The sequence below is a fragment of the Lepidochelys kempii genome, chromosome 3, assembly GCF_965140285.1.
Source record: "Lepidochelys kempii isolate rLepKem1 chromosome 3, rLepKem1.hap1, whole genome shotgun sequence".
NCBI classification, from domain to species: Eukaryota; Metazoa; Chordata; order Testudines; family Cheloniidae; genus Lepidochelys; species Lepidochelys kempii.
Genome location: NC_136382.1, coordinates 139,487,711 through 139,512,647, shown reverse-complemented (window position 1 = coordinate 139,512,647; position 24,937 = coordinate 139,487,711). Strand labels below are relative to the sequence as shown.

Here is a 24,937-nt window from a genome sequence, read left to right as displayed (position 1 = left end):
TGTTCAAAAAAAAAAAATTCTGCTGTTGCTACTCTCCTGCCCCTTGACATTTATGGCATTTTCCTGAAACACATTGCCCTGCTAGTAGATGCTGATGTTGCTGGAAGGAAGGTGAATGGGTTTTGCTTGACCCAGTGCGTCACTGACAACTTACTATCTCACCTGGATCTCTGGGAGATGGGTGTGACACTCTGAGGAGATAGAAGGGCCTACAGTGCAGACTGAGGAGTCCAGAGGGTAAAACCTTCAGAGCAGCTAAATCTTTGGATGAAGAGGAGATATGAGCTGATCTTTTTATCATGAGGTTTCCCTGGTTAATAAAGTGAAACCCCAAGAATGGGATAACTTTGGACTTTGCATAGTGTGAAGAGGCTGGGAGAGGTGCTTGCTTGCAGGATTCTTCCACATAATTGCGTGGTTGGCTCTAGAATAACATGATTGTTTTTCTTGGCTGTAATTGCTCTGTTGTATTACAGTGTTCTTTTGGAACTTGTCTTAGTAGTTTTATGCATTTAGAAAACCTTTGTAAAATGCAAATGCCACATGAAGTGAGCAGAGACAAGTCAGTGTATTACAGAACTAAAGATACTCAATCTGTCAGCTCCGTACTCATCCTGCTGAGTAGCTCAGAGCAGCAAATCACATAAACATAGACAAGTGCCTAATGTGCCTCAACATCTCTGTTGACATAATTACAATGAAGCCAAACACCCCTACTGCCACCTGTCTTTAGCTAACAGGGATGGAGAGTGTGTCACACACTTCATCTCCTATAAGCAATGGCCAATTTTACTTGAAGCTTTAGATATTTGTTTGTTTTGTGGAACCCTAGGGATCGCAGAATTTAAAGATGTAAATTATATTTTAGCATGAAGGCAGCTAAAATTAAGGATAGGGAAACACTGTTATGCTAAAATAAGAAATTATCCAACTCCAGTTTTCACCTCTACTTAATCCAAACCGATTTGAGGCTCTCAAATGTTCAGATGAGAGACAGATGTATTATTTTCCATCTGAGATCAGGAGTGCTGGATATTTAGAAGAAATTGAAATCCCTTGGTTATGGAAATCCAATGAGAACAAGCTAAGCTTTGTATAAGCACCAGGTTTTATTTTAGAGATATTGTGCTCCAGAAGACAGGCAGAGGAAGGGGAAGCTTCTTCGCGTGATCCTGCCAATGTGGGTGAAAAGGTAGCTCAGTCTTCTGTCCCATTCTGACCTGGGACTGTCTACTGAGAGACAGGTGTGAACTGCAATGGTGTTTTGTGATAGAAACAACTGTCTCATCAAGGCAAACTCAAGCCTTGAGATTAACAATGCATTTCATATATAGTATGTAATGGAACAGCCACCAAACAATAGTGTCCCTAGTTACTGGACCTGTTGGGATATATGTTCTCATATCCAGTTCTCATAAAGACTCTTGACACTGGGGCCAGCTGAAGGGTCAGTTTCAAATCCCTCTCTCTTAGGCTTGTTGACAGGATTCAAGGCACAGGCAGGAAAGAGTTGAGAGTCTGAGAGGTAAAGTAATCTGGAGTTTAGCAGTGAAGCAAGTCTAGCTCCTTTTATATAGCATGCAGAAAGAAGAAGCTGTGAGAAAGAGACTGATTGCAGGGAAGGAGATTGGTCAGCGGCACAAATCTGGAAGGTCTCTGTATGTCTGGCTACATGCTGAAGAGAAGAAATACATTTTGGAACTGTATTGTTCCTGAGTGGGGGAGAGTTCAAGTGGGTGTGTGAGCCTTGAATGGCCCACTCCGTGACAACAACTTAAAGGTAAAAAAATCCCACTTTATCCTATAACCAGCCCTTTTGAGACCTCTTTAGTGCATATGATTTAAAGACTGCTCTGTATGGATTCCTCAGAAATATATTTTTTAGAATATTCACAAGCTTTTAAAAGTTTCTGTTACCTAAATTGGTATTGAATTTGATGGACGTATTGCTGCCTCAGATTTAGGACAAGACCAAGTTCCATTCAGCTTGTGATGCAGGATGAACTTGAAGTGATGTCTCTAGAGGTAAACAACTAACGTGTTAAATCACTGAGTCACATCAAAATCCTTCATTATTTTTAAAAGTTCAAATCTGCCTCTATATATCTATTTTATTCTAGTTGTAAAATATACCCTATCAAAAACATCGTGAGCATGCACACCTAACAATTAAACATACTGAAGAAATACATCTAAACTGACAAAACTTCAACAGAAATCTTTCCAATTTCCCTGCCTTTTCCCCCTTAATACAATCTTGGTTGCTGAGAGATCTGGCTCAGCTTGCTTATTCAGGGCTTTGGTTGTGGAAGAGGGTTCTAGTGCTTTATTCTCCCATCAGCAAACGAGAGCATCCCAAGGAACAGTTTTGCCCACCATTTGTGATTACAAGAGAAACCACTGTGTCAGGTGTTTTACTCACCACCATCACTAATATTGTGATTAGTTCTAGTTTTTAGTTCACTTAGTACTTTCTTACCTTCTCAACCAGACTTCCAGGTCCAAAGTTTGAAAGTGTTGCATGCCTAAGTGTGCATCCCTACATGTACACACACAAATCAGAGGTTTTGTGTGCAAAAGTCAGATGAGCATAAAGTATATTTGAATTTAAGCACACCCCTCATTTAACAAAATGTTTTAAAGAATGGATCATTCATGAATATAAAACTCATATATGTGCATTTTCATCATGCATATATATTTCCAGATTTCATTGTTTACAAACTATTATAACAAAAGAACCTATAATTTCCTATTTCTCTATCTACCACATTGACCAACCAAAACTTTTTTTTATTTGCAGTTATTTGTTGTTTCTAAAATACCTAGTATCAAAATCACAATTTTCAGAGTCCACAGAATTCAAATCTGTTTAACAATTTCTGCTGTACTGGCCAAAAGCACTTTTGTATTACAAAAGAAACAAAAACTGACTTAATCCTTCTAATTGAGAAAAATCAATATATAGAGAGTAAAGTAAAGTGAAGATACAGTGAATATCTGACTATAATAAAAAAGATCAAACACAAGATCATTTAAAACTGATTTCTTGTACAAAATATTTAAACAAGTTGATGTCTTTTAGGAATGTCTAAATTGGCCGGTATTCTGAAGGCAAATTAGCCTTTTTATGAAGTAACTTCCCTTGTCCTCCAGGCCAGGGGTTCTCAACCTTTTTCTTTTGAGCCCCAACTATAGCACGCTATTAAAACTCCACGGCCCACCTGTGCCACAACAACTGTTTTCTGCATATAAAAGCCAGGGCCAGCATTGGGGGGTAGCAAGCAGGGCAACTGCCCAGGGCCCTACACCACAGGGAGCCCTGTGAAGCTAAGTTGCTCAGGCTTCATCTTCAGCCCTGGGTGTTGGGGCTTGGAACCCCAGGCTTTAGTATAATGGTATAAAAAGATAATCTTAAATATAGTGCATATTGATTGAAGATTGAAAACATTAACCTATGAAGAATTAACCATGAAGACCTTGTTCAGGAATTATCTGTAGTGTACACTATAGTCATGCCTAGAACAAAATTTCTGTTTTGTGAAGGATTCAAGTTTTTGAAATTTGGCTTAGTTCCAAATCAGGGAGAGAACTGAACATTTTGAAATTCTCAGAAGGAAGCTTCTGTTTCTGACCTGAAACAGTTCCTTTTTTCCAAAGTTTTTTTTTCTTCAACCAAATCAAAACATTTTGTTTTGATATTGACCTCTTTATTTGGGGTTGTAATAAGATACATAATATAACTAACATTGTAGAAAATTCCCCTTCGTAAAAATGACCAGATTTTGTGAAGTGCAATTTCTATGGAGCTGCATATTCCAAAGGAATATGGTTCTGTCCTAGTTTCTCCAACCGACTCTAGTCTACACCCAAATGTAGCTATATATATTCTTTTACAGAGAGTACCTGAAGGAAGTCCATTGATCAGTGAATCATGGCTAACTTAATTTTCTGTTTTCATTTAATAAGCCAGCGCTCTTTTTGTTCCTCTGATGGAGGTGACAGACCCAACACTAAGCTTAAAGGACTAACAAAACAGTATTGGGCCAAGAAGGCCCCACCCCTCAGCAGCTGTTTGGCTTCAGTCTGTTGGCCCCAGAGTGAAGCCTGCAGCAGTTCCCATTTACTCACAGTGGTAGCATTTTTTTTTGTCAATGCATATATTTGCATCCCACAAAAATGAATACCTGCCTACTGCTGGAGAGTCATATCTGCTACAGCTGGTATTTTTTTTAAATTAACTTCTAAACAATGAGAAATGTTATATTAGTCAGATAATTTTGTGTCAGTGCTGTGAACTGGTAATAATTCCTGGGGAGTAATTTATATATTTTGTGCTTCACATGTTTTTTGTGGATACCAGAGAAACATTTGCATCATATAAAGCATGGTATTGCATGTCTGAGTTACAGAATGTGTTAAAAGCCCAGTTCTAGGGCTGATTGGAGGAATTTTTATGGAACTATATTCCATCAGAATATGCAGAAATTGAAACCTTTCATGAAATTGCATTGATTTAGCCAGCAATTCATTTTTATGAGAAAAGTAGGGGGTCAATATAGTAGGAGTCAAAAGCAGGAGTCAATATATTTTAATGTTTAACATTTTTAAAATTACTTTTGTATTATGTTGTAAATAATACAAAATAAAATAAAGTCTAAATCAAAACAAGACATTGTTATTTTACCAAAACAGAATGTTTTAATTGACCCTTTTTTGAAATTCTTTCTTTAGAGAATTTTCAAAATTTGGGGGTTTAACTTTCATTCAGAATGAAACCATGGTTTGAAATATCAAAAATCCTTTGTGAAATGCATCTTCTGTCCTCAGCACAGTTCAACCCAGTTATCTATGCACAGGATGTATGTAAAAGTTCAGTGTAATCACTTAGCCAAAGGCACTTTGTTTTCATGATGAGGACAACCATGTATTTCTCTAAATTTGTCATGGTCTAATTAACAGGAAGCTTTAGCAAATAGTATAACAGACAAGAGACAGTGATGAATTATTGCTTGGCTTTGATAAATCCACTTTCCTGTCACCAGAGGGTTGATTAGAGTTCTCCTGCTTTGCTTTCCTTTATATAAGTGGTTATAGTTTGCATTATAGTTTCCAGGCTACTGGCAAAACTACTTTATGTTAGCGGTTTTTATTTTACATTACACACAATGATGTTTTCAAGAATAAGTATCTAGGTAACAGTGCTCACACTGCTACTTGCAGAAGGGGAAGACTCAATGCACTTCTTCAGTGAGAAGGGAAAAAGGGTCCATCTGAGCTGATTAATTTTGAAAGTAAATGGTTTCAACATGTCTGTAAAGAGTTAACTGTTATTGCCCCCTTGGTAAACACTCCTTTAGATACCCTGTCTATGTGATGGCCACCATATTAGGAATTGAACCTGGGACCTAAAAGCTTGAGTATAAGCTTCTTCTTTTCTTTTATTTATAAATCTTTAATTAGTTTACTAAAGAATGGCTGGCAGCATGGTGTTTGGGCAAGATCTGAGATACATATTGATCTGGTGGCAAGTCCTTGGGATTAGTACAGTGGTCATCAACCACAGATCGCAATCAACTGGTCGATCCTGGAGCCTCTGACAGTCAATCACGATCTCCGGTTGCTAGAAGTCTGGCAGTGCAGTGGGGCTAAGGCAGGCTCCCTGCCTGCCCTGGTCCCACACTGTTCCCAGAACCTGCTCCCCAGCACATTCCTGTGGTGGTGCCCTTCTTCCCCATCTCTTATGAGATGTAGCCTGGGTGGGAGACCCAGGTTCAAATTTACTCTGTACAATATAATCATTAGAGCAAGGACTTGAACTTGGTTCCTCCACCTCCCCAGTAAGTGCCCTAACCAGTGGGCTATTGGCTGTTCTGTGGTAGAAGATTTTAAAAAAAATCTTTTCCCCTTCTCCCATTTTTTTGTGAAGAATTATGAAAGGTCTCAGTTTCATCCAGATGTGGAATGAAACAAGTTTCAAAACCTCCAAATTTTTGCAAAAGAGAACTCGTGTTACCCACCATTAGGGCTGGCTGGAAAACTGCCCCTCCTCTCTGAAAGTTCCCATCTGCAGGGATCCATACTATCCCTGCTTCTCTTCAATGTCTACTTGAGAACACTAGGAGAGAGCGTGAGACCCCCCAGGGGCATAACAGGCAATGGTATGCTGATGGCACTTATGTATATATCTAATTCTCAACTAACACAACCACCGTTACTACCAAAACATCAGGCTGCTTACAAGGAATCAATTATTGGATGAAGAGCAGCTGGCCCAAGCTAAACCCAGACAAGACTGAAGTGATCTGGTTCAAAGGGGAAATGCTTTGAAGAACTAGTTGTGATGTTGTCTCCACCTTCCACTGAAGGCATACTGCCCTTGTTCATTGAAGTGGTGCAAAACCTCCAAGTCTTGTTTGTGTCCTAAGATGACCTGGCTAAGCCTGGATGACCAGTTAGCACCATTATTTAAAAATGCTTTTTTTTTTTTTACCTCCAGTTTGCTAAAAAAACTTTATCCCTTCCTACTTGGATGAAGACTCTGTTATCTCTGCATTTGTCATCTTCAGGACGGATTGCTGTAATTCACTATATCAGAAGTTGAACATTAAGATGATGTGCAGGTTCTAGATGGCACAAAATGCAGCTGCCCACCTTCTCTATGTCTTAAGGTGCTATGAGCACCCCAGTTCTGTGCTCAATCCTTACAGTGGCTCCAGTCAGCTTCCAATGCCAGTTTTAACAGATAAGGCTTTATTCCTCCAGTTACGGTAGAGGTCAAATTTCAATCTATGAAACACTGAGACAACTGTACTTCTCTGGGTCAATGCAGATTACAGAGCCCAGAAGGAAGTGGGCTCTTAATCAAGGGGATTCAGATATGGGACAAATTTCCAGAGAAGATCATGCAAATCCAGAGTCTGAGCACTTTTAGGAAACACTTGCCAAACCTTCCTCTTTGAAAAAGCTTTAGCATCACAAGGATGACTCACAACACTGACTCTCTCTTCTATTCAACAGAAAAAAAAATTTAAAACAAATCTTAAAACAAAAACCCTACCTCAAGCAGAGATATTCTTCCCCTGAAAAGGAAGACGTGCCAGAGACTCTGTGAAATCCACTAGGGGCTTTGCTGTTGATTTTACATGGAAGATAAATACTACGGTGATGGGTGTCAGTATAAAACTTCAAGATAGATACACATGAACACATAATGGGAAGTAAACCTTAATCTTTACCACACATAAACAGTGTTTCCCCCAGTCTTGCCGCATATCAGTAATGCGTTGATCTTGACGTAATCAAGAATAATATTACTAAAATAAAGTTCTAGCAAATATAACTAGATAAATTTAATTGCATTTCCCAAGCTATTTAGAATCTTAGGGGTAGATTCATAAGAGGACTTAGGCACCTAAGCCCTAAAATCAGGCCCCACAGGGAGTTACAAACCCCACCCCTCACAGCTGCTTCTGGACCATGTTGGAGCCTAAAATAGATTAGCAGCTAAAATTTTGCAGTAAAAGTTTTCTAGACACCTATGTTTTTGCCTGTACACACGTGCACTGCAGCCCCAGGTCAGGTATTCGGCTGTCTAAGCCTCAGAGTGAATGCTGGATCCATGGGTGATTTATTATTTTCCGTGTCTTTATCTGTGAACTGTCTCACAGAAGAGGGCAAGGCACATACCTATTGTGTGGCTGAAACTACATAAAATCTGATGTATGTTTGAAACTCCTTGTTTAAAACTGAAGGCACTGAATACTTTCGCTTCAGGAGGTTGACCACCTGCTGATGTGTTTCAGCTAAAAACTGTATAGGGTAATAAAGAAAAAGTTTTGGTGAGTTGTTCTGTGAATTTTGCTTGTTATATGTATGTATATATTCTAACAGTTCTGTTAAAACCCATATTTTACTTTAACTGTTTTTTAAAACAAACGAACATTTGAAAAATGATTACACAAATAATTGCACTGTTGTTTCATATTTTCTGCTCTAATTCCACAAGCACTTGACGGTATCAGTTTTGCATGCAGCTAACTGTATACTCAAGATAGATTCAAAGTTCAAAGAGGATATTTATGTGCGAGAGAATTATCTAGTATGTGGCATAATTCTTTAAGTGTTTTGCCCCAAGTTGCAGGAAAGCTTTTTCTAAAACATGTTACATTTTTCAATTGTTGCTATTTTGAGATGATATAGGATTACTGCCATAAGACATATTCCATTTGCAGCACGTGAGCATGAGAATTGAATGGAACAATGGTGTATATATATATTTTTAAATGGAACATATTTATTCTTAAATGGACTAAAAATCAGGATAGCATTGAGAACTTTTAGACTACATTCATGGATGTGTTGATCATGTTATAGTAAGACCATAAAAACATTCTGAGTGGGGTAGATCAAACAGCTTCATGGGACTAAATCTGGGGGCCTGGATAGTCTCCATCCAAGAATATTAAAGGACCTGGCACATGAAATTGCAATCCCCAAACCAAGGTTTTATAATGTATACATAATCTAAGGGGTCATACCCGGTGACTGGAGAATTGCTAATATAGTACCTATTTTTAAGAGTGGGGTGGGGGGAACGTGTTCCAGAAAACTACAGGCCCATTAGTTTGATCTCAGTTGTATGCGAGGTCCTGGAATAAATTTTGAATGAGAAAGTAATTCAGGACATAGAGGTAAATAGTAAATGGGATAAAATACAAGAAGGTTTTACAAAGGACATCATGCCAGACCAACCCAATCTCTTTCTTTGAGAAGATAACTGATTACTTACACAAAGGAAATGCAGTAGATCTAATCTACCTGGATTTCCATAAGGCATTTAATACAATACCACATGGGAAATTGTGAGTTAAATTGGAGAAGATGGGGATTAATACAAGAATTGAAAGGTGGATAAGGAACTGGTTAAAGGAAAGGCTAGAATGGGTCATACTGAAAGGTGAACTGTCAGGCTGGAGGGAGGTTACTATTGGAGTCCCTCAGGAACTGGTCTTGAAACCAATCTTATTTAACATTTTCATTAATGACCTTGGCACAAAAACTGTGTGCTAATAAGATTTGCAGATAACACACAGTGGGGAAGTCTTGCCAATATGGAGGAGTTCCAGAATATCATATGAGAAGATCTGGAGGACCTTGAAAACAGGACCAATGGAAATGGGATGCAATTTAATAGTGCAAAGTTATGTACTTAAGAACTAACAACAAGATTTTTTGCTATAAACTGGGGACTTATCAGTTGGAAGCAACAGAGAAGGAGAAAGACCTGGTTGTATTGGTTGACCACAGGATGAGAATGACCCACCAATGTGATGTGGCCATGAAAAAATCTAATGCAGTCCTAGGATGCATCAGGCAAGGTATTTCCAGTAGAGAGGGAAATGTTGTTATTGCCATTATAAAAGGCATGGGTGAGACCTCATTTGGAATACAGTGTGAAAATCTGGCCTCCCACGTTTAAGAAAGATGAATTCAAACTGGAACAGGTGCAGAGAAGGACTATTAGGATGATCAAAGGAATGGAGACCCTACCTATGAGAGAAGACTTAATGAGCTTGGCTTGTTGGCTTGTAACCAAATGATGGCTGAGAGGAGATATGATTGCTCGCTATTAACACATCAGTGAGATAAACACCAGGGAGGGGAAGGAGTTATTTAAATTCAGAGCCAATGTTGGCACAAGAACAAGTGGAAGTAAACTGGCTATCAACAAGTTTTAGGCTTGAAGTTAGATGAAGATTTCCAACCATTAGAGGTGTGAAGCTCTGGAACAACCTTTCATCAGGAGTTGTGGGGGCAAAAAACCAAACTGGTTTCAAAACTGAGCATGACAATTTTTTGAAGGGAATGGTATGATGAAATTAACTACAATGGCATGTGACCATCTGCAGCAACAGCTAGTAGCAAATATCTGCAGAGATGGGACACTAAATGGGGAGGGCTCTGAGTTATTACAAAGAATAATTTCCCTGGTGTCTGGCTGGTGGGTCTAACTGATCTTCGTATTTGGAGACAGGAAGGAATTTCCCCCCAGGTCAGATTGGCAGAGACTCTGGGGATTTTTCACCTTCCCCTGCAGCATGGGGCACTTACAGCTTTAAAAACTAGAGTAAATAGTGGATCCTCTATAACTTGAAGTCTTTAAATCATGATTTGAGAACTTCAGTGACTCAGCCAGAGGTTCTGGGTCTGCTACAGGAGTGTGAGATTCTGTGGCCTGCACTGTGCAAAGGTCAGACTATATGATCATGATGGCCCCTTCTGGCCTTAAAATCTATGAGCCTATGAAACTTATGAAATAACAGCCTATTTTTCATTTGATCAATGAGGCTTCTACCTGACAATCTTTCTCAGATGCTGTAGATTCGGAGTTTGTGAGATTTCGTCCTGTAGCCACTTTTCCTCATGGAGCTAGTGGTATAGTAAGGGGACTAGAATTTGGAAATTTGTCCACCTGTTGAAATTCTACAAAAGACTAAAATGGAAAGATCCCTTGAACACACAGATGTACCTGAGAATTGCAGGAGAATTAATTGTCTACAGAAATTCTTCAAAATGGTCTTTAGGTTTGGAATAAAAAGATGTCTTTCATACTTCATTATTAGGGCTGACTGGAAACTTTCTGAGGAAATGTTTTTCATTGGAAAATGGCACTGAAACTGTTTGTGGGAAAGGGTCTGTTATGACATACCTTCTGTTTTGAAAACAAATTGGAAAAAATGTTTAAATTGGTGGAACATCCCAATTTGACAATTTCAAAATGAAAAGTTTCACTTTTGCTTTGGAATAACTTTTCATTCAGAAACTTTAGCTAATTTATGCTAAAAAAAGTTTTAAAAAAGAGAAAGAAATGTCTGGAAATTATCCATACAAAATGTTTTCATTGTCTTGACCTAAATTTTTTTTGCAGATTATCAGTTAATGAAAATCTTCAAAATTTTTACTTTGCATCCTGATTCAGGCTGGGAAAAGTTTTCAAAATCTCAATAATTCTCATTTCAGAGTAGCAGCCATGTTAGTCTGTATTCGCAAAAAGAAAAGGAGTACTTGTGGCGCCTTAGAGACTAACAAATTTATTTGACCATAAGCTTTCATGAGCATCCAATGAAGTGAGCTGTAGCTCACGAAAGCTCATGCTCAAATAAATTGGTTAGTCTCTAAGGCGCCACAAGTACTCCTGTTCTTTTTGCAAATAATTCTCATGGGACACTCATTCTACCCTACTGTTGGCATAATTTTCTTTCCAAGTCTAATTTTGGTGAGAGCAATAAAAAACAAACACTTCTAGGAGTTCAATCTGAGTCAAGCATCTAGTACATTCTAATTACATATATTTTCTTCAATGTCAACATAAAAATGGCTTTCTTAGTTCTAGTTATAATAACTTTCATGTGTCACCTGCAGTGAACTGGATATAAGTCCCTATGTATTTAAATCTACAGTTTTTATTTCAAGCAAAGAAACTGGTCTAGTTGAAAACCTGCAATCCCTAATCACTCAAGATAATGAGTGTTTTGATGTACTAATAACTGCAGGATTTCAGTAGAAATGCCCTTCTATACAACTCTCATTCAAAGGTCTCAAAGCAGTATGCAAGCATTAAAAGTTAAACTAACCCTTTGAATTAGGTGGAGGAAACATTCCCTGCTAAAATGCATTTGTTTTTGTTTTACAGTGCACAACATAGCCTGGCAGCTTAGAGCAGGAAGTGAGCTACACTGTATTCAGTGGAAACTGTAGATGATGTTTAGGAAGATAACAATAGTGGTGTATCTGAATTTTTTTCCAGCATGCCAGGTCTAACACCCTTTTTCTTAGGAAAGAGTTATGATATCTTGATAAATGCTTGGTTTTACATCTCATCCAAAAGGCAACACAGTGCCATGAAGATGCGCACATTGGCTCAGCATCAGTAATCACTAGGATGGAAGAGAGTAACCTACTGAATGACCATTGCCCCATTCTACAACACCTACAGTAGGTGTTCCTTAAAGATTTTTCATCCAAATATTGCATCAGCTCAGCTCTTCTTTGTCAGATCTGATGGGAGCACAGCACAGCATTGGTATGAATAAAGGCTAAAACTCTTACTTTAAGGATATCTTTTGGTTTAAAATTGAACTATAAGTACCCTATTTCTCCATCTTGCTACGTTAACACGCAGAGGTTAATCATTTCCATGAGAGTTCAAAGAGTGTGCTTTCATCTCATCCTTCCCCCCCTCATGGTTAGGGCACTCACCCAGAAGAAGAGAGATCTGGGTTCAAATCCCTGCTCCAGAGCAGGGATTCAAACTTGCATGTCCTACATCTCAAGTAAGTGTCCTAACCTTTAGGCTATCTCTTATAAGAGGAGGGGGAAACTGCACTACAACTATCTTGTCCTCTGTTTTTCTCAACCTAGCCCTTTATTTTCTTTGCTTTTATTATTCTTAAAGGGGGTTAAATATTCAGAAACTAAATGTTCTGTTCAATGCAAAACATCGTTTTTGTTGACTTTCCCAATTCACCAAAAATTCCTAAACATTTTAGTTTCAACTCAGGTTGAATCTGTGTGTGTGTGCATGTGTGTGCTTGTGACTGCCAATGAACTGAAATATCAATTATTCATCTACCTCTGCACAGTACAAATAAAAGGTGGCTATTGCTTCCTTAAAGTAAGCATAGTTGGGTCTCTGTACATCCATGTCCATTCATCTTCTGTCGTGGCCTCTGCTTGTCTCAACCCTCGCACTTTCAATCTTTTCATAAATTCATAAAGAGCAAGACCAGAGGAAAACGGGAAGGAGATAATATATAATATGTAGTGCCACCCTCACTGAGATTTAATGTTATTGGAAACCAAACCAAAACACTATATACATGTTTGATCTTTTAATAGTTATTATAAAAGATTTTTTTTAAAGTTCTTTAGAAGTTGAAAAGCCTCAAGTCAACAATGAGTGTGGCCATCAGTGTGTAGATAGATTTTGCTTCAAATATGGGGACCAAGTTTGCATCCCATACACAGAAAAAACTTTGACTGACCTCTGGGACTTTTGCCTGAATATGGAGTGCTGCTTTTGGACCTATTTCCCTCAAATATAGATTTGGGAGATGGAAGCAAGGGGGAGACCGATAACAATATGTTCATGGATACCTGGTGTGAATTGCTGTTTTCCAAATTGCTGGATATTTTCTCCCTTACATGTAATGTGACTAGGTATTTCAATGTTACCTTGTCTGCCATTCCATCTTACTGTGACAAATGTTTACTGTATTGAACACCACCTCTGGAAAGGTGAGAACCTGAGAACCCATCACCCCAGCTTTTGTTGTTGTTTTTTTAAATAAAGGTTAAGACTAATAAATCCCAATGCATTGTCAAAGCTAGTCTGGTTTAAACAGATAGGCAGATAATAAAGGAACAGCAAGAAGCTACTACAGAGGCAAGACAAAGCAGCTTATACTTCACTTTTGACCATCAAGTCAGATGACCGAGCAGCAAACTTTGACACATTCAAGAAGGCAAGCTACTATGTCAAACGGCATCTTGTGTTTCCCAGATTAGACTTCTCAATCAAAATTAGAAGAGGATTTATTTTTATCTCCCTAATTAAGCTGTTCTATCCTTTGTATTGTTTGAGTCCATGTTGATGACTAACTGAGGAGAAATGCCTTGAGGACTGTTTCCCAAATATAATTAAATGAGGACATAATGTTTTGCAATGGAAGAGATTATACATTTGCTGAATTTAAAACAGGCAAAACAGGGGAAAAAGAATTAAACACACTCAGAATTGAGCTATGTACTGAGATATATTGAATTAGATGTTTTGGAGACTTAAATCCGAGCATTTTCTTCTACTTTTCATTCTGAGATCTCATGTTTAATATTGTACAGTGATTGTCTAAAAAAAAATCCATTTTTTGTGCTGTTGGTGTGAGATGAGACAAGTTAGGCTTTCTAATCCAACTAAGCACATGCACGAAACCCCAGCTCTGTTGTAACTAATTAGGAGGCAGGCGTTCTGTTATACCTAGATTCAGAACATCCAAACTCACTTAGACTATAATCAGTGCATACTGATTAAGTCAGTCAGTCCACAATGCTGATATTTAGAGCTTCAGCAAGGTTTTGTACAGGGGATCTTCATTTCTGAACTTGAAGTGTAACAACACTGCAGAGTCCTCTGAGGCAGATTCAATAGAACCATCCTAGGGCCAAATTCTGCTCTAGTTGTCCTAGTTACTTCAGTGGGAGACCTATGTACCCATGGTTGGAAATGGATCTTTAATCTGAAATGAAAATCTTATGCTAAAGCCAACAGACATTTTCTTCATTCAGGATTGCCATTGAGGTTAACAGTAACCTTCCCATTAACTTCAATAAAAGAAGGGTCTTCTTTATTCTTTAGATAGTAAATGCAGGGCCAGATTCCAACTCTCAGGTGATTTGTCACACTATTTCAGTTTCCTTAGTCAGTTCCTAATATCCAATTTTAGTTTAAAGAATGTGTATCCAAAGATCATGCACTGACTTCATTTATTCTTCATAAATATAATGAATATCTCCATTCCTTGGAGTTACGTTTTGAGTAACCTGAAGTTGTAAGCATTATTTTTAGTCTTCCACATCATGCTGTGCACTTCACACACAAGATATACATTGTAAGTTAACATATGTTTGCCTATACAGCTGGACCTGTGTGCTCTTAACTGAGTTGTCCGTATATAATCCACGTGCGATTGCAATAAATGGGTCTCCAAGTATTCTCTGTAATCAAAAATTTTAAAATATACTTTAACATAGAGAACCAAGGATTTTCCATGGAGCTTGGATTCTATTACTAATGAAGATGAAGGACTGTACAAGGGTAAAATCATTATTAGTTGGATTATTTCATTTGTATATTTTTAAAATATATACAGAGAGAATTTGTCTAACTTGTATTTCTTTATTAATGTTTACTATATATCAGGATAAAGTTTAGCATATCTTATTCCATATATAATAGATCCACTAATCAGCCTGTCAGGATTTTGGTCATGAGTCCCTGATAAAAGGGCTTGCTCATGCTTTCATTTGTAGCCAGCAGAAGTTTGGTTTTGGCTTTAATTAGAATAAGTGCAGGCCCAGTTGGCTTGTAAAATCTAGTCAGGCATAAATTAGCTAATACAATAAAAGTACCCAAAATAATAATACAAAAGGGCTGAAGACTTTTCCTGGTAGCTGGCTGGCCAAGAAAACAACCCACATTTCTGGCTGTACTGTCTCAGTGGGAGGCAAATCACACCATGAACATTTGTCCTTTCTTTCTCTTCATCTCAAGAAAGAAGTGGGAATATAGGCTGCTATTGACTTAAAGGCTTCATTTTAGTTTCAAATAACCTTTTTGATACAGTCCTCAATCACCAAAAAGACTGCATGGGTCTTTTCATGCAAGGAAGTGAGAACTCATAACTTCCATTTAAGTCAGGGACTGGGGCTTTTGAATGGAGGAAAAAGCTTTTACAACATCTAAACCATTTGTGAATGACACTATCACAGACACCATTTTGGAATCTTTTTTTGGGGGGGGATTTAGATAGCTGCTTTAGATGCTCTAAAAGCTACTGTTTTCTTTTATATTGGGTAATATTATAACATTAATAGAATGTGAGACTCTGTCTCTAATAATGGTTGTAATCTCTTTAGAATGAAATCTCCCTGCTATGCCTCAGCATTCCTCTCTCAAGTATTGTTGGAGCACAAATTCTCATGTCATTGATGTTGTTCTTGTGGTTTATTATCCTCTTGAAATAAAAAATGAAAATATTGGGAAAAAAAGTCAAATAAAGGTAGCAGGCCCTCATTTCTGAGAGGCTGAATTAAGGTTTTCAAAGAATGGATTTCTGCTAGGAAATAATGCTGGTTTTATTTTTTCTTTATATTCAGATGGAAGATGTCATAGCACGGATGCAGGATGAGAAAAATGGGATTTCTATTCGTACAGTCAAAAGTTTTCTTTCCAAGATTCCCAGTGTCTTTTCTGGTAAGCTTCAAAGTGAATTTCATACAGTTCAAAGCACCGGTGGTGCAACGGGGTTCTTGGACACCAGTCATGTACTTAACCTGAGTATTCTAAGAAATCCACATAGTCATCTGATCTGGGAAAGAATTGACTATATTATGAATCCACTGAAAACTGGACTTCTTGGGAAAAGGGTGTGTTTCTGCTATGCATTGCAAGGAATTCACTCAAAGGCTTTTCTAGATAGTCCGGTAAATTAAGCAATGGCAATACTAGATTTACTGCAGGAAAAGGCAATTATAGGTAGGTGGCAATATTTTTAATGCACCACATTTTCATTTCAAACTAATTTGTAAGTCTGTTTTTAGGCTACAGGTGCACTGAGTATGATTCTCTATGTAGTCCAGTATCTTAACATAAGAACTGGAATATCAGCAGCATCAAAGGAACCTTCCATCCCACAATGCCATGTGTGTGTTGTAGTACCATACATGAAAATTATTTACTGACTCCCAGAGAAAATCAACTTATGATCAGAAGCATGAGGGTTGCTGTCCCTTGTTTCAGTCTAGTGGTACAACTGCAAATGTATCTGTCTTATTTGTTCATATATGTAGTCAATATCATTATTTTCATTTTTTAAAATATATTAACTACTTGTACCTTGTGGATATTTATCACTAAATTACTGACACCAATTTGCATTTATCAGTTTCTGCCCAACAGAGGTGAATTCTGGAAAAAACAAAGATGTTGAGGCTAGGACTGAGCTGTACCATGAAAGCTTTCACAGCATCTGCTCCCTTCGTAGATGGTCCTAATGAATGTTGTTAGCGTCTCTCTTTCATAAGTGCAAAAATCCACTCCATTTTTTTTAAAACAACTAGCAAAATCCTTTTCATTTTCTTTGTTTCCATTCATGCTATCAAATGACTGTAGAATTCCTTTAAAGTACATCTTGGTTCAAACCTATACTTCAGATACACTGTAAAATGGCTAATAACTGCATAGGTTCTGTAGTGGAGAAGGTGCACCCATCACATAAAATATTTGCAGAAATTTGCATCATGTAGAGCAGCACAAAATGTTCTATATACCTTAATATTTAACTTCTGGGATGTCTTTTGAACAGTGAAAAGGAGGAGTGCAGCCAAAGATATTTCCTAAGAATGGATAAAAACCATTCAGGGTTTAAAAGAGAAAAAATAGCATACAAATAATGGCCTCTGAGAAGTGGACCTTTTTCTCCCATAAGCATGTAGAGTGTGGGGTTCCCAAGAATGGATTCATCTTAATTACCTTCTCTGTCTTTCTTTGACTGCTGTAGGTCCAGACTTATGTCTACAGTTTACTTATAGGAGACATTATTTCCAAAAGTTTTTTTTTTTACTTGTAAAGAAATGGTCAATCATACTAGTGAAAGTTATATTAAAATAAGGTACCTTTTCGTCAATAGCACAGGTTCCAGTGGAAATAACAGCAACTCCTATGAAGGAGGTTTGTTCATTACACAAGTTCATCTTAATTTTTTGTCTTAAAACTATAAGAATCAGAGTTTATTGTTCCTCCTCCAAATCCTCTCTATCCCATATTATTCCAGTAACTTTCAGTACCCAATATTAACCTCCATCCCAAACATATTATATTTTTCCCGCTGTTCAAAGTATCCTCATTTCTGTGGATGCAAATGACTGAACACATGAAAATATAATTAAGTTGATAACCCACCCTCCACTGTTCCTCAGACATTCTTGTCAACTGCTGGAAATGGCCCACCTTGATTATCACTACAAAAGGCCCCCCTCCCTCCCCCACTCTCCTGCTGGTAATAGCTCATCTTAAGTGATCACTCTCCTTACAATGTGTATGGTAATTCCCATTGTTTCATGTTCTCTAAGTATATAAATCTCCCCACTGTATTTTCCACTGAATTCATCCGATGAAGTGAGCTGTAGCTCACTAAAGCTTATGCTCAAATAAATTTGTTAGTCTCTAAGGTGCCACAAGTACTCCTTTTCTTCTTAAAAGTAAAGTTTCATGTATAGTACTCCCCTCTACTGGATGGCATCAGGACTGCTTGAGTTTGTGCTAGGCCCTTTCCTGCTGATAGTAATTCTTAAGTGAATGGGTTAAGAGTTCATGTTTATGGAGCAGGAGTATCTCAGCTCTGCCATAATGATCTGCCAGTTATGAAGCTCTAGGTGGCCACAGATTTCTTAAAGTATAATGTTGTACTGGCTATGTTGACTGCTACTCCCAACAAAAGTATCCATTTATTAATTCAGCATTAAAGGGAGAAAATTCATTAATTTCAAAAAATGTGGAAATTAATGGGTTGCTTTATAGCTAAACCTGAATGTGGAGTTGTCTATCTGGAAATGGTCTGGCCAATGGGAAGATGTTAAAATGATGAGCGTATAGGTGTCATTTGAGATGCGGCTGGCTGCAAGACAATATTTGGACTTACTGAGGGCTGTGAAGTTATTGGACAAGATCATGAAGTACTGTCATTGTGTTCTGGTATCATTAACAGATCACAGAGCCAGTTCTAGGGTATTCATTTAATGAACAAACCTTGACAAATGTAATCTTGTCCCAGGCCCACAATCTCTCAGACAAAAAATGGCCAGAGAACATTTGGCTGCTGCAGGCAATCATCTATCCTACATGTTATAATAGATCTGTCCCCCTTGAAGGAATCCCACAGTTTGATACAAAACAGTGAATGAATGTAAAATATTTTCAAGCCAGGATTCTTCACTCAGAGTTGTGTTGGAGTTCTAGAGCCGTTTTGCACAGGTATTGCATAACTTTGCAACGCGCAAGCTGTGGAGAATTGTGCCCAGAGTCTTCTCTTACACAATCCATTAAAACTAAGAACCATCATATTTTAATAGGCAAATATTTATTTAATAAATATGTTTTAACTTTGGGAGTGGGCAGGGTATTTAAATATTTCATATACTTAATGGAATAAATTCAGATTTCACAGTAAAATTGACATACAATATGATGGGTTCTCTTTCTAGTTGTCCTATTTACAATTGGACAGCAAGTGGCAGAGTTAATGGCACCATGGGGACCTTCATTCTGAATGTGTGGGTTAAAGTAAAAAAGTTCCATTTATACCAAACAGTATACTTGCTCTGAATGTCCCTGTATAAGAAGTTTGACTTTATGTGAAATGAAGAATTATCCTAAAATGATTTTTATGTTATTGTCATAATTGAATAAGACAACTTATCATTCATTAGACATTTTAAAGTATGGTGTATGGCTGTTTAGTTCACAAAAGGAAAGATGATTGAAAACTATATTTTGACATGCACAGAATGAAAAAATTAGGATTTAGCCATAAAATCCTGATTACCATTTTGGATTTTCTAAAATCCATGCATCAGGTTTTCACAGCAACACTTGCCCACATTCTCACATTACATAGGTGTTTGCAAAGCAACATACTAAGAAGCTTGCAAATCTCTCAAACTGGTCAGTGACACGTCGCTAAAAGAAGAAATTGAAAATTGTCACTACAAAGAAGATTTCACAGCTTTTCTTGGAGTCTTTAAATAATCTTGTAAATTTCAGTATGAATTGAAGCTGTAAAAATAGAAGACAAATTCTGGAATACAGTCCAGAATGATGGTCACAATGTAATGGAGGAAGGTTTTTCAACTGACTAATAAAGACAGGCTAGAGCTGTTGGTCTACCACAGTTAGGCCCCGATAGTGCAAGCACTTACACCCATGCTTAACTTTATCCATAAGAGCATTCCCATTGAAGCCAATTAAACTACTCACTTACGTAAAGTAAAGCAAGTGCAATCTTGTTTGCAGGATTAAGTCCTTAAGTGACAACATTACAGTTATGCCATCAAAATGCAAGAGTGAGTTTTTCATTTTCATTTACTTGTATTGCATATTACTGATCATGACAACACCAAGTGAAATATTACTTTAAATGGCGTTCTCTTTTATTTAGAATAATGTCAAATAACTGATTATACCCACTTAACGTTTTTAAAAGCATTACAGTTTAGCAAAATTCCAAATCAAGAATTGTATCTGCATTTGATTTTTATATAGAATGTTGTGTTTGTAGCTTGTCATTTTTGTATAGGCAATCCTTTAAGATTTTTACACATACAACATCTGTGCTACTAAATATCTCTTAATGTATAATAATTACAAATGGCTGTGATAATAAAACATCAAATGCAGGATTATATCAGCATGTAAACTTTGCACAAAAGGACAATTAGCCAACATTACATTCATGTGCTCATATAGAAAAAGCACATAGTGTGGGGGGGGAGGGGCTGACATCAAATCATTATTTAATTATGCACAAAACCATTGTTTTTGTTGCATTTTTTTTGGTCTTTTTTTTTTAAGTGCAAATTTGTTATATTATCTCACAGGATCTGTTTTAAAACAGATTTTTTCAAATAATTTGAAAACAAAGAATGTGAAAATATAGACTATATATGCATTTACACTCTGTGTGTGTGTGTGTGTGTGTGTGTGTGTGTGATATTATATACTTAAGGGCCAAATGCACGTGTGGTGTAACTTTATTGAGGTCGGTGGAGTTAAACCACAGCTGAATTTGGTCCATGGATTCCAAAGTATTTAATCCCATTATGTCCTAGTTTTGTGAAAAAATCTGCTCCCAGGCTAAAACCTTGCGTGCCAAGATTCAGTCCACAAATTTTTAACAGCTGATTATAAACCTCTGAAAACAGAAATATATAACAGCAATGCTGGCCCATGTATAGGGACTCATCTGCTCCTAACCTCTATTAACATTAATGGGAAGACGCACATGTGTGTTCTTCTGAATCAAGATGAAACTGTACTTCTTATTATGCAAATAACAACTACAGTTAACAATTTAATACATTATAAAATGTGTGAGAGAAAGGATCGGGCAAATTATGCATACTTGTATCCAAACACTGAAGAGGAATAAAAGCATTCTAAAAATAGCATACTTGGCAAATTCCTACTGGGACCCAGGCTGAAAGAATTACAGGAAGTTTGCCTCAGGACATTTCCTTCTCTAACATTTTACTCATGCTACCCACTAACCATTAGTGGTCACATTATGCTGATCAGCCAAATGATTGAAGTGCATTTTGATAGCCTTGTGAGAAACAGCGGTAAAAATCACATGCCTAAAAAATCCACTGTCTGCATTGTACTGTGATACACTCATATCTCACGCTAAGTGGGGTCAGGCTAGTACTTGGGTGTAAGGCCCAAGCGCTGCTGTAAGTGGTGCTTGTGGTCATTAAACATCCTATGGCACATCTAGCAAGAGCAGTGATCCTGGCCAGCTTCCAACTCGGGTAATTACTGGTTATTCTGTCTATCTAATTATCCCCCTGTAGTTTCCACTGAATGTTATTTTTCTTTCCCTATCTTAAAATGTTAGTATGCGGTTAAACAATTGTCCAGTGAGGTTGCTGATGGTAGTTTTTATAGTTTCATATATTGATATTGTTAAATTTACATAGCTTTTTGGGTTTGAGGATAAAAAGATACAGATATTTTATACTCTCTGCAAGAAGAGGCTGTTTTTCATTTTAACAGATAATTTCCAGTCTTCTTTCTCCTTATTCAAATACATGGCAGTTTTTATGTTTATTTTATACACCTGTCCTAAGATGTATTTCTCCGTGCCAGATAAGACCCTTATTCAAGATTATTTTCCACATTACTTGAGAACCAGGTTATTTTCTGATGAGATCTTCTGCCTCTAGTAGCAGCTCAGGAATGGTAGTGTCTTTCTCAGAAGCATGAGAAGAGGGTAAAATCTGTCTTCCAGGCAAAGTCCACACTTCTCAATTGCTAGATTGCCTTTGAAATCAATGGTGGTTTTTTTTCTAATTTAAAAGACACCCTCAGAATTTTCCTCCTGCTCATGTTTGAAAGAAAAAAAACACAGCTGCTCTTTCAGTGATTACATGGATTGCCCCATGTGCTCTGCAGCAAATTGGGCCAAAGTTCTGAAGCAAGGTCCCCCTGGCTTCTCTGGAACTGCTTTACGGAATTCTGCAGCAAACTGGAAATTCTGCAGCAGGAGCAACCAGATTTTAAGAATGAAGGTGTTTAATGCACTAAATGTGAAAATGAGCAGTACAAAAAGGATAGAATCCTTGTGTCATTCTGGATTTCCAATACATTTATTGTTTGCTGTACCCAAATCTGAAATTGTAATTTGCTGCTAAAATATAGAATCTATTCAGAAAATGCTTCCCTTAAAGTTGTGCATCATTACACAGTTTTCATTCACAAGTGGACAGCTCCTTCAAATGCCTTTGTAGTAAATTTGACATATACTGTATTGCTTGTGGCCTTTTGTTGACCTTCAACCAGATAGACCACGTAAAATAGGCTCTTTGGGGCAGAGATTTGCCTTTTTATCATGTTTGTATAGTGTCTAACATGCTGTAAAAGTATTAGGTGTAGTACCTCATTCGAATCTTGAGAATTTCATAATCATCAACACTTACTCTTAAAAAATATCTAGACACAACAAAAGGCGGTATTCATTTTTGTAACTAATCGGCTAGCGAATATGTGCATGGATCATTGCCCACAGCTGGATGGAAGTAGAACTGCCAGATCATGTCACTGGTTCTACATTGCTAACAGCTAATGGAAATTTCCCCAAATCTCCTGAGGGGATTACAGGAGTGTCTGGCTTATTTGACCTCTTCCCTTCCAGTTTGCTATTCAGGGTCTACACAAAGAAATGTCAAAATAATGGGAAGATGACAGGAATGGAGCAATAATATGTAGAACAGTGGATTGAAAAGCAATGAGAGATTCCTAATTTCAATTAAAATAGGTAATTTTATTTTAAAAAGTATATAGAAAACAGAAACAGTTTATCTGATAGGTTAATCATATATATATATATATATATATATATATATATATATATATATATATATATATATATATATATAAAATGTGTATGTGTATACGTCTTTAAATGATCTTTCTGTGTATCCCTCTTAACACACCCAGCGTTCTTTACAGTGCCTATCTGCATCACTGATGCACACTGCTCAGCAGCACCAGGTTTGTAGTAACTAAGCAGTCGGTCAAAGCAACAAATATGGTAAGGAATAATAGAACCTTTTATAGAAGTGTATATAGAGCACATTCCTAATGCATGAACTTCCTGTGGTCATACATTAATGCCTCATGGCACTCTGGGTTCCACAAAGACACAAAGTGGTGAGGAGACACATGTTGGCCTGCACCAAGCACTTACGGTTTCCCAAAGCCTTTGTGCAGAGAAAGATGCTAGCCTGCTTGCCAGCGTCCAGTTGGTATTGGGAGTCCACATTGTAATGAAGGACATTCTAGCTGACTTGTGTATTGTCCAGCTCCCATTGTTTTTAATGTGCTAATATGTTCCACCCCTCAGACCTCTGGGAAATCTGACGGTTATGCTGTAAAATACATGATTGATATCACACATTTGTTACCATTTCCCATATTATGGTGCAATGCTGTGTATAGTTTGTACAGGGCTGGTGTACTTTGAGTGATAATTTAGGGCATCTAGTATAATATGGCATATTTCCATACAAGTTCCTCTGTAGAGTATGTTACTGGGCTCAGAGAAGAGTAACTCATACCTTGATTAGTGCTGTACTCTCTGCTAACAATTATTTTATAATGTTGTTAGACTAAGATACGCTTTTGACAGGTTCCCCTGGGATCTGCAAAGTTCTCGTTGCCATCTTAGTTTTGCTCCATAAGAGGAAGCTTACAGATTCAATCCTGCACTTCTCATGAACTCCTTTTAATGGAACTTTTGGAAGTAGAATGAATCCAGTGGAAAAACATGTATGCCAAATATGCTATGCTACTATATAGCTAATGCTTAACTATAAAAGCAGTCGCAGAAATTGGCGTCTCATACACAGCAGTTTGCTTCATATAAATCTCTCTTGAAAAATATCTTCTATAAAGCCCCTCAGTGATAACCTTGAAATAATAATCGAAAAAAATCAAACTTCAGTGCCATGAAATTGCACTCTCTGCCAATGCATTGTTTGTGTCTCAACTGAAATCTCTATATTGCAGTTGAATTGTAAGCTCTTTGTGGCAGAGATTCAATCATGTTTATAGTTTCAATAGCTCCAAGCATGCTGTTGTAGGTCTATACATAAGTATCCAAGATGGTGACTGAGGATGAATCCCCAAAGCCCCTTTTGAAGCTTTGAGTGCTTGATCTTCAATTCTAAAATTCAATTTAGCCATTTCTAAGTGTCCAAATAAGCTTTTGTGCTTAGCAGTGAAGCTCAAAATCACAGGGCTTGAATTTTCAGAAGGCACAAATCTAAAATAGTGGTGTGCTGTGATATACAGCCTGCTGTGGTTCTGCTATGCTCTTAAGGTGAAGTGAAAATAATCTTATTAACCTGTTTTCATTTGTAGCATTAATTTGTGTAGGTACATAATGCAGCAAAACATACAGATCTGAGTGGTTGCTGTGTCTTTTTTGCCTTAACGTTTTGATGAAAGAAAGTCTTGCAAGAGGTAAGGAAAAAAGAGGGGGCTTGGTATTATTGTCTCCTTAGATTTAATATGCCTTGTGAGAATGAAGCTGCCAATCTAGCTGCCTCTTAATCATTTCCACAATCAACAAAGCTCTCATCACACCAAAAATTCTAAGTGTATTTTCAACTAATGTTGATTGGAATATCAGAAATTGATAGGAGATGAGTGATTTGCATAACACAGGGTTCATCTCTAGGGCTGTGAATGAATAAAAACTTGTTTGAAATAAATGTAGGAAATATGACATATGAATCATAGCGATTGTGAAGAGCACTGAGATCATTTTTGTTTTAACCAAAGGCACACAGCAAGCAAATGGAATAGTCTAGCTGTTCAGAT

The 24,937-nt window shown here is 37.4% G+C and overlaps 1 protein-coding gene across 16 annotated transcripts in view; it reads left to right on the top strand.

Moving 5' to 3' along the window:
* Positions 1 to 24,937, top strand: part of RGS7 (regulator of G protein signaling 7) — a 429,184-nt gene that overhangs the window by 201,004 nt on the left and 203,243 nt on the right. For all 16 annotated transcript variants that reach the window (XR_012158164.2, XR_012158163.2, XM_073338225.2 and 13 more), the window contains exon 3: positions 15,937 to 16,033. Coding sequence is in view for 14 of the 16 variants with exons in the window: in XM_073338225.2 (XP_073194326.1) it covers positions 15,937 to 16,033 (97 nt within the window). In the remaining 2 variants the exon portion in view is untranslated. The remainder of the gene's footprint in view (positions 1 to 15,936; positions 16,034 to 24,937) is intronic.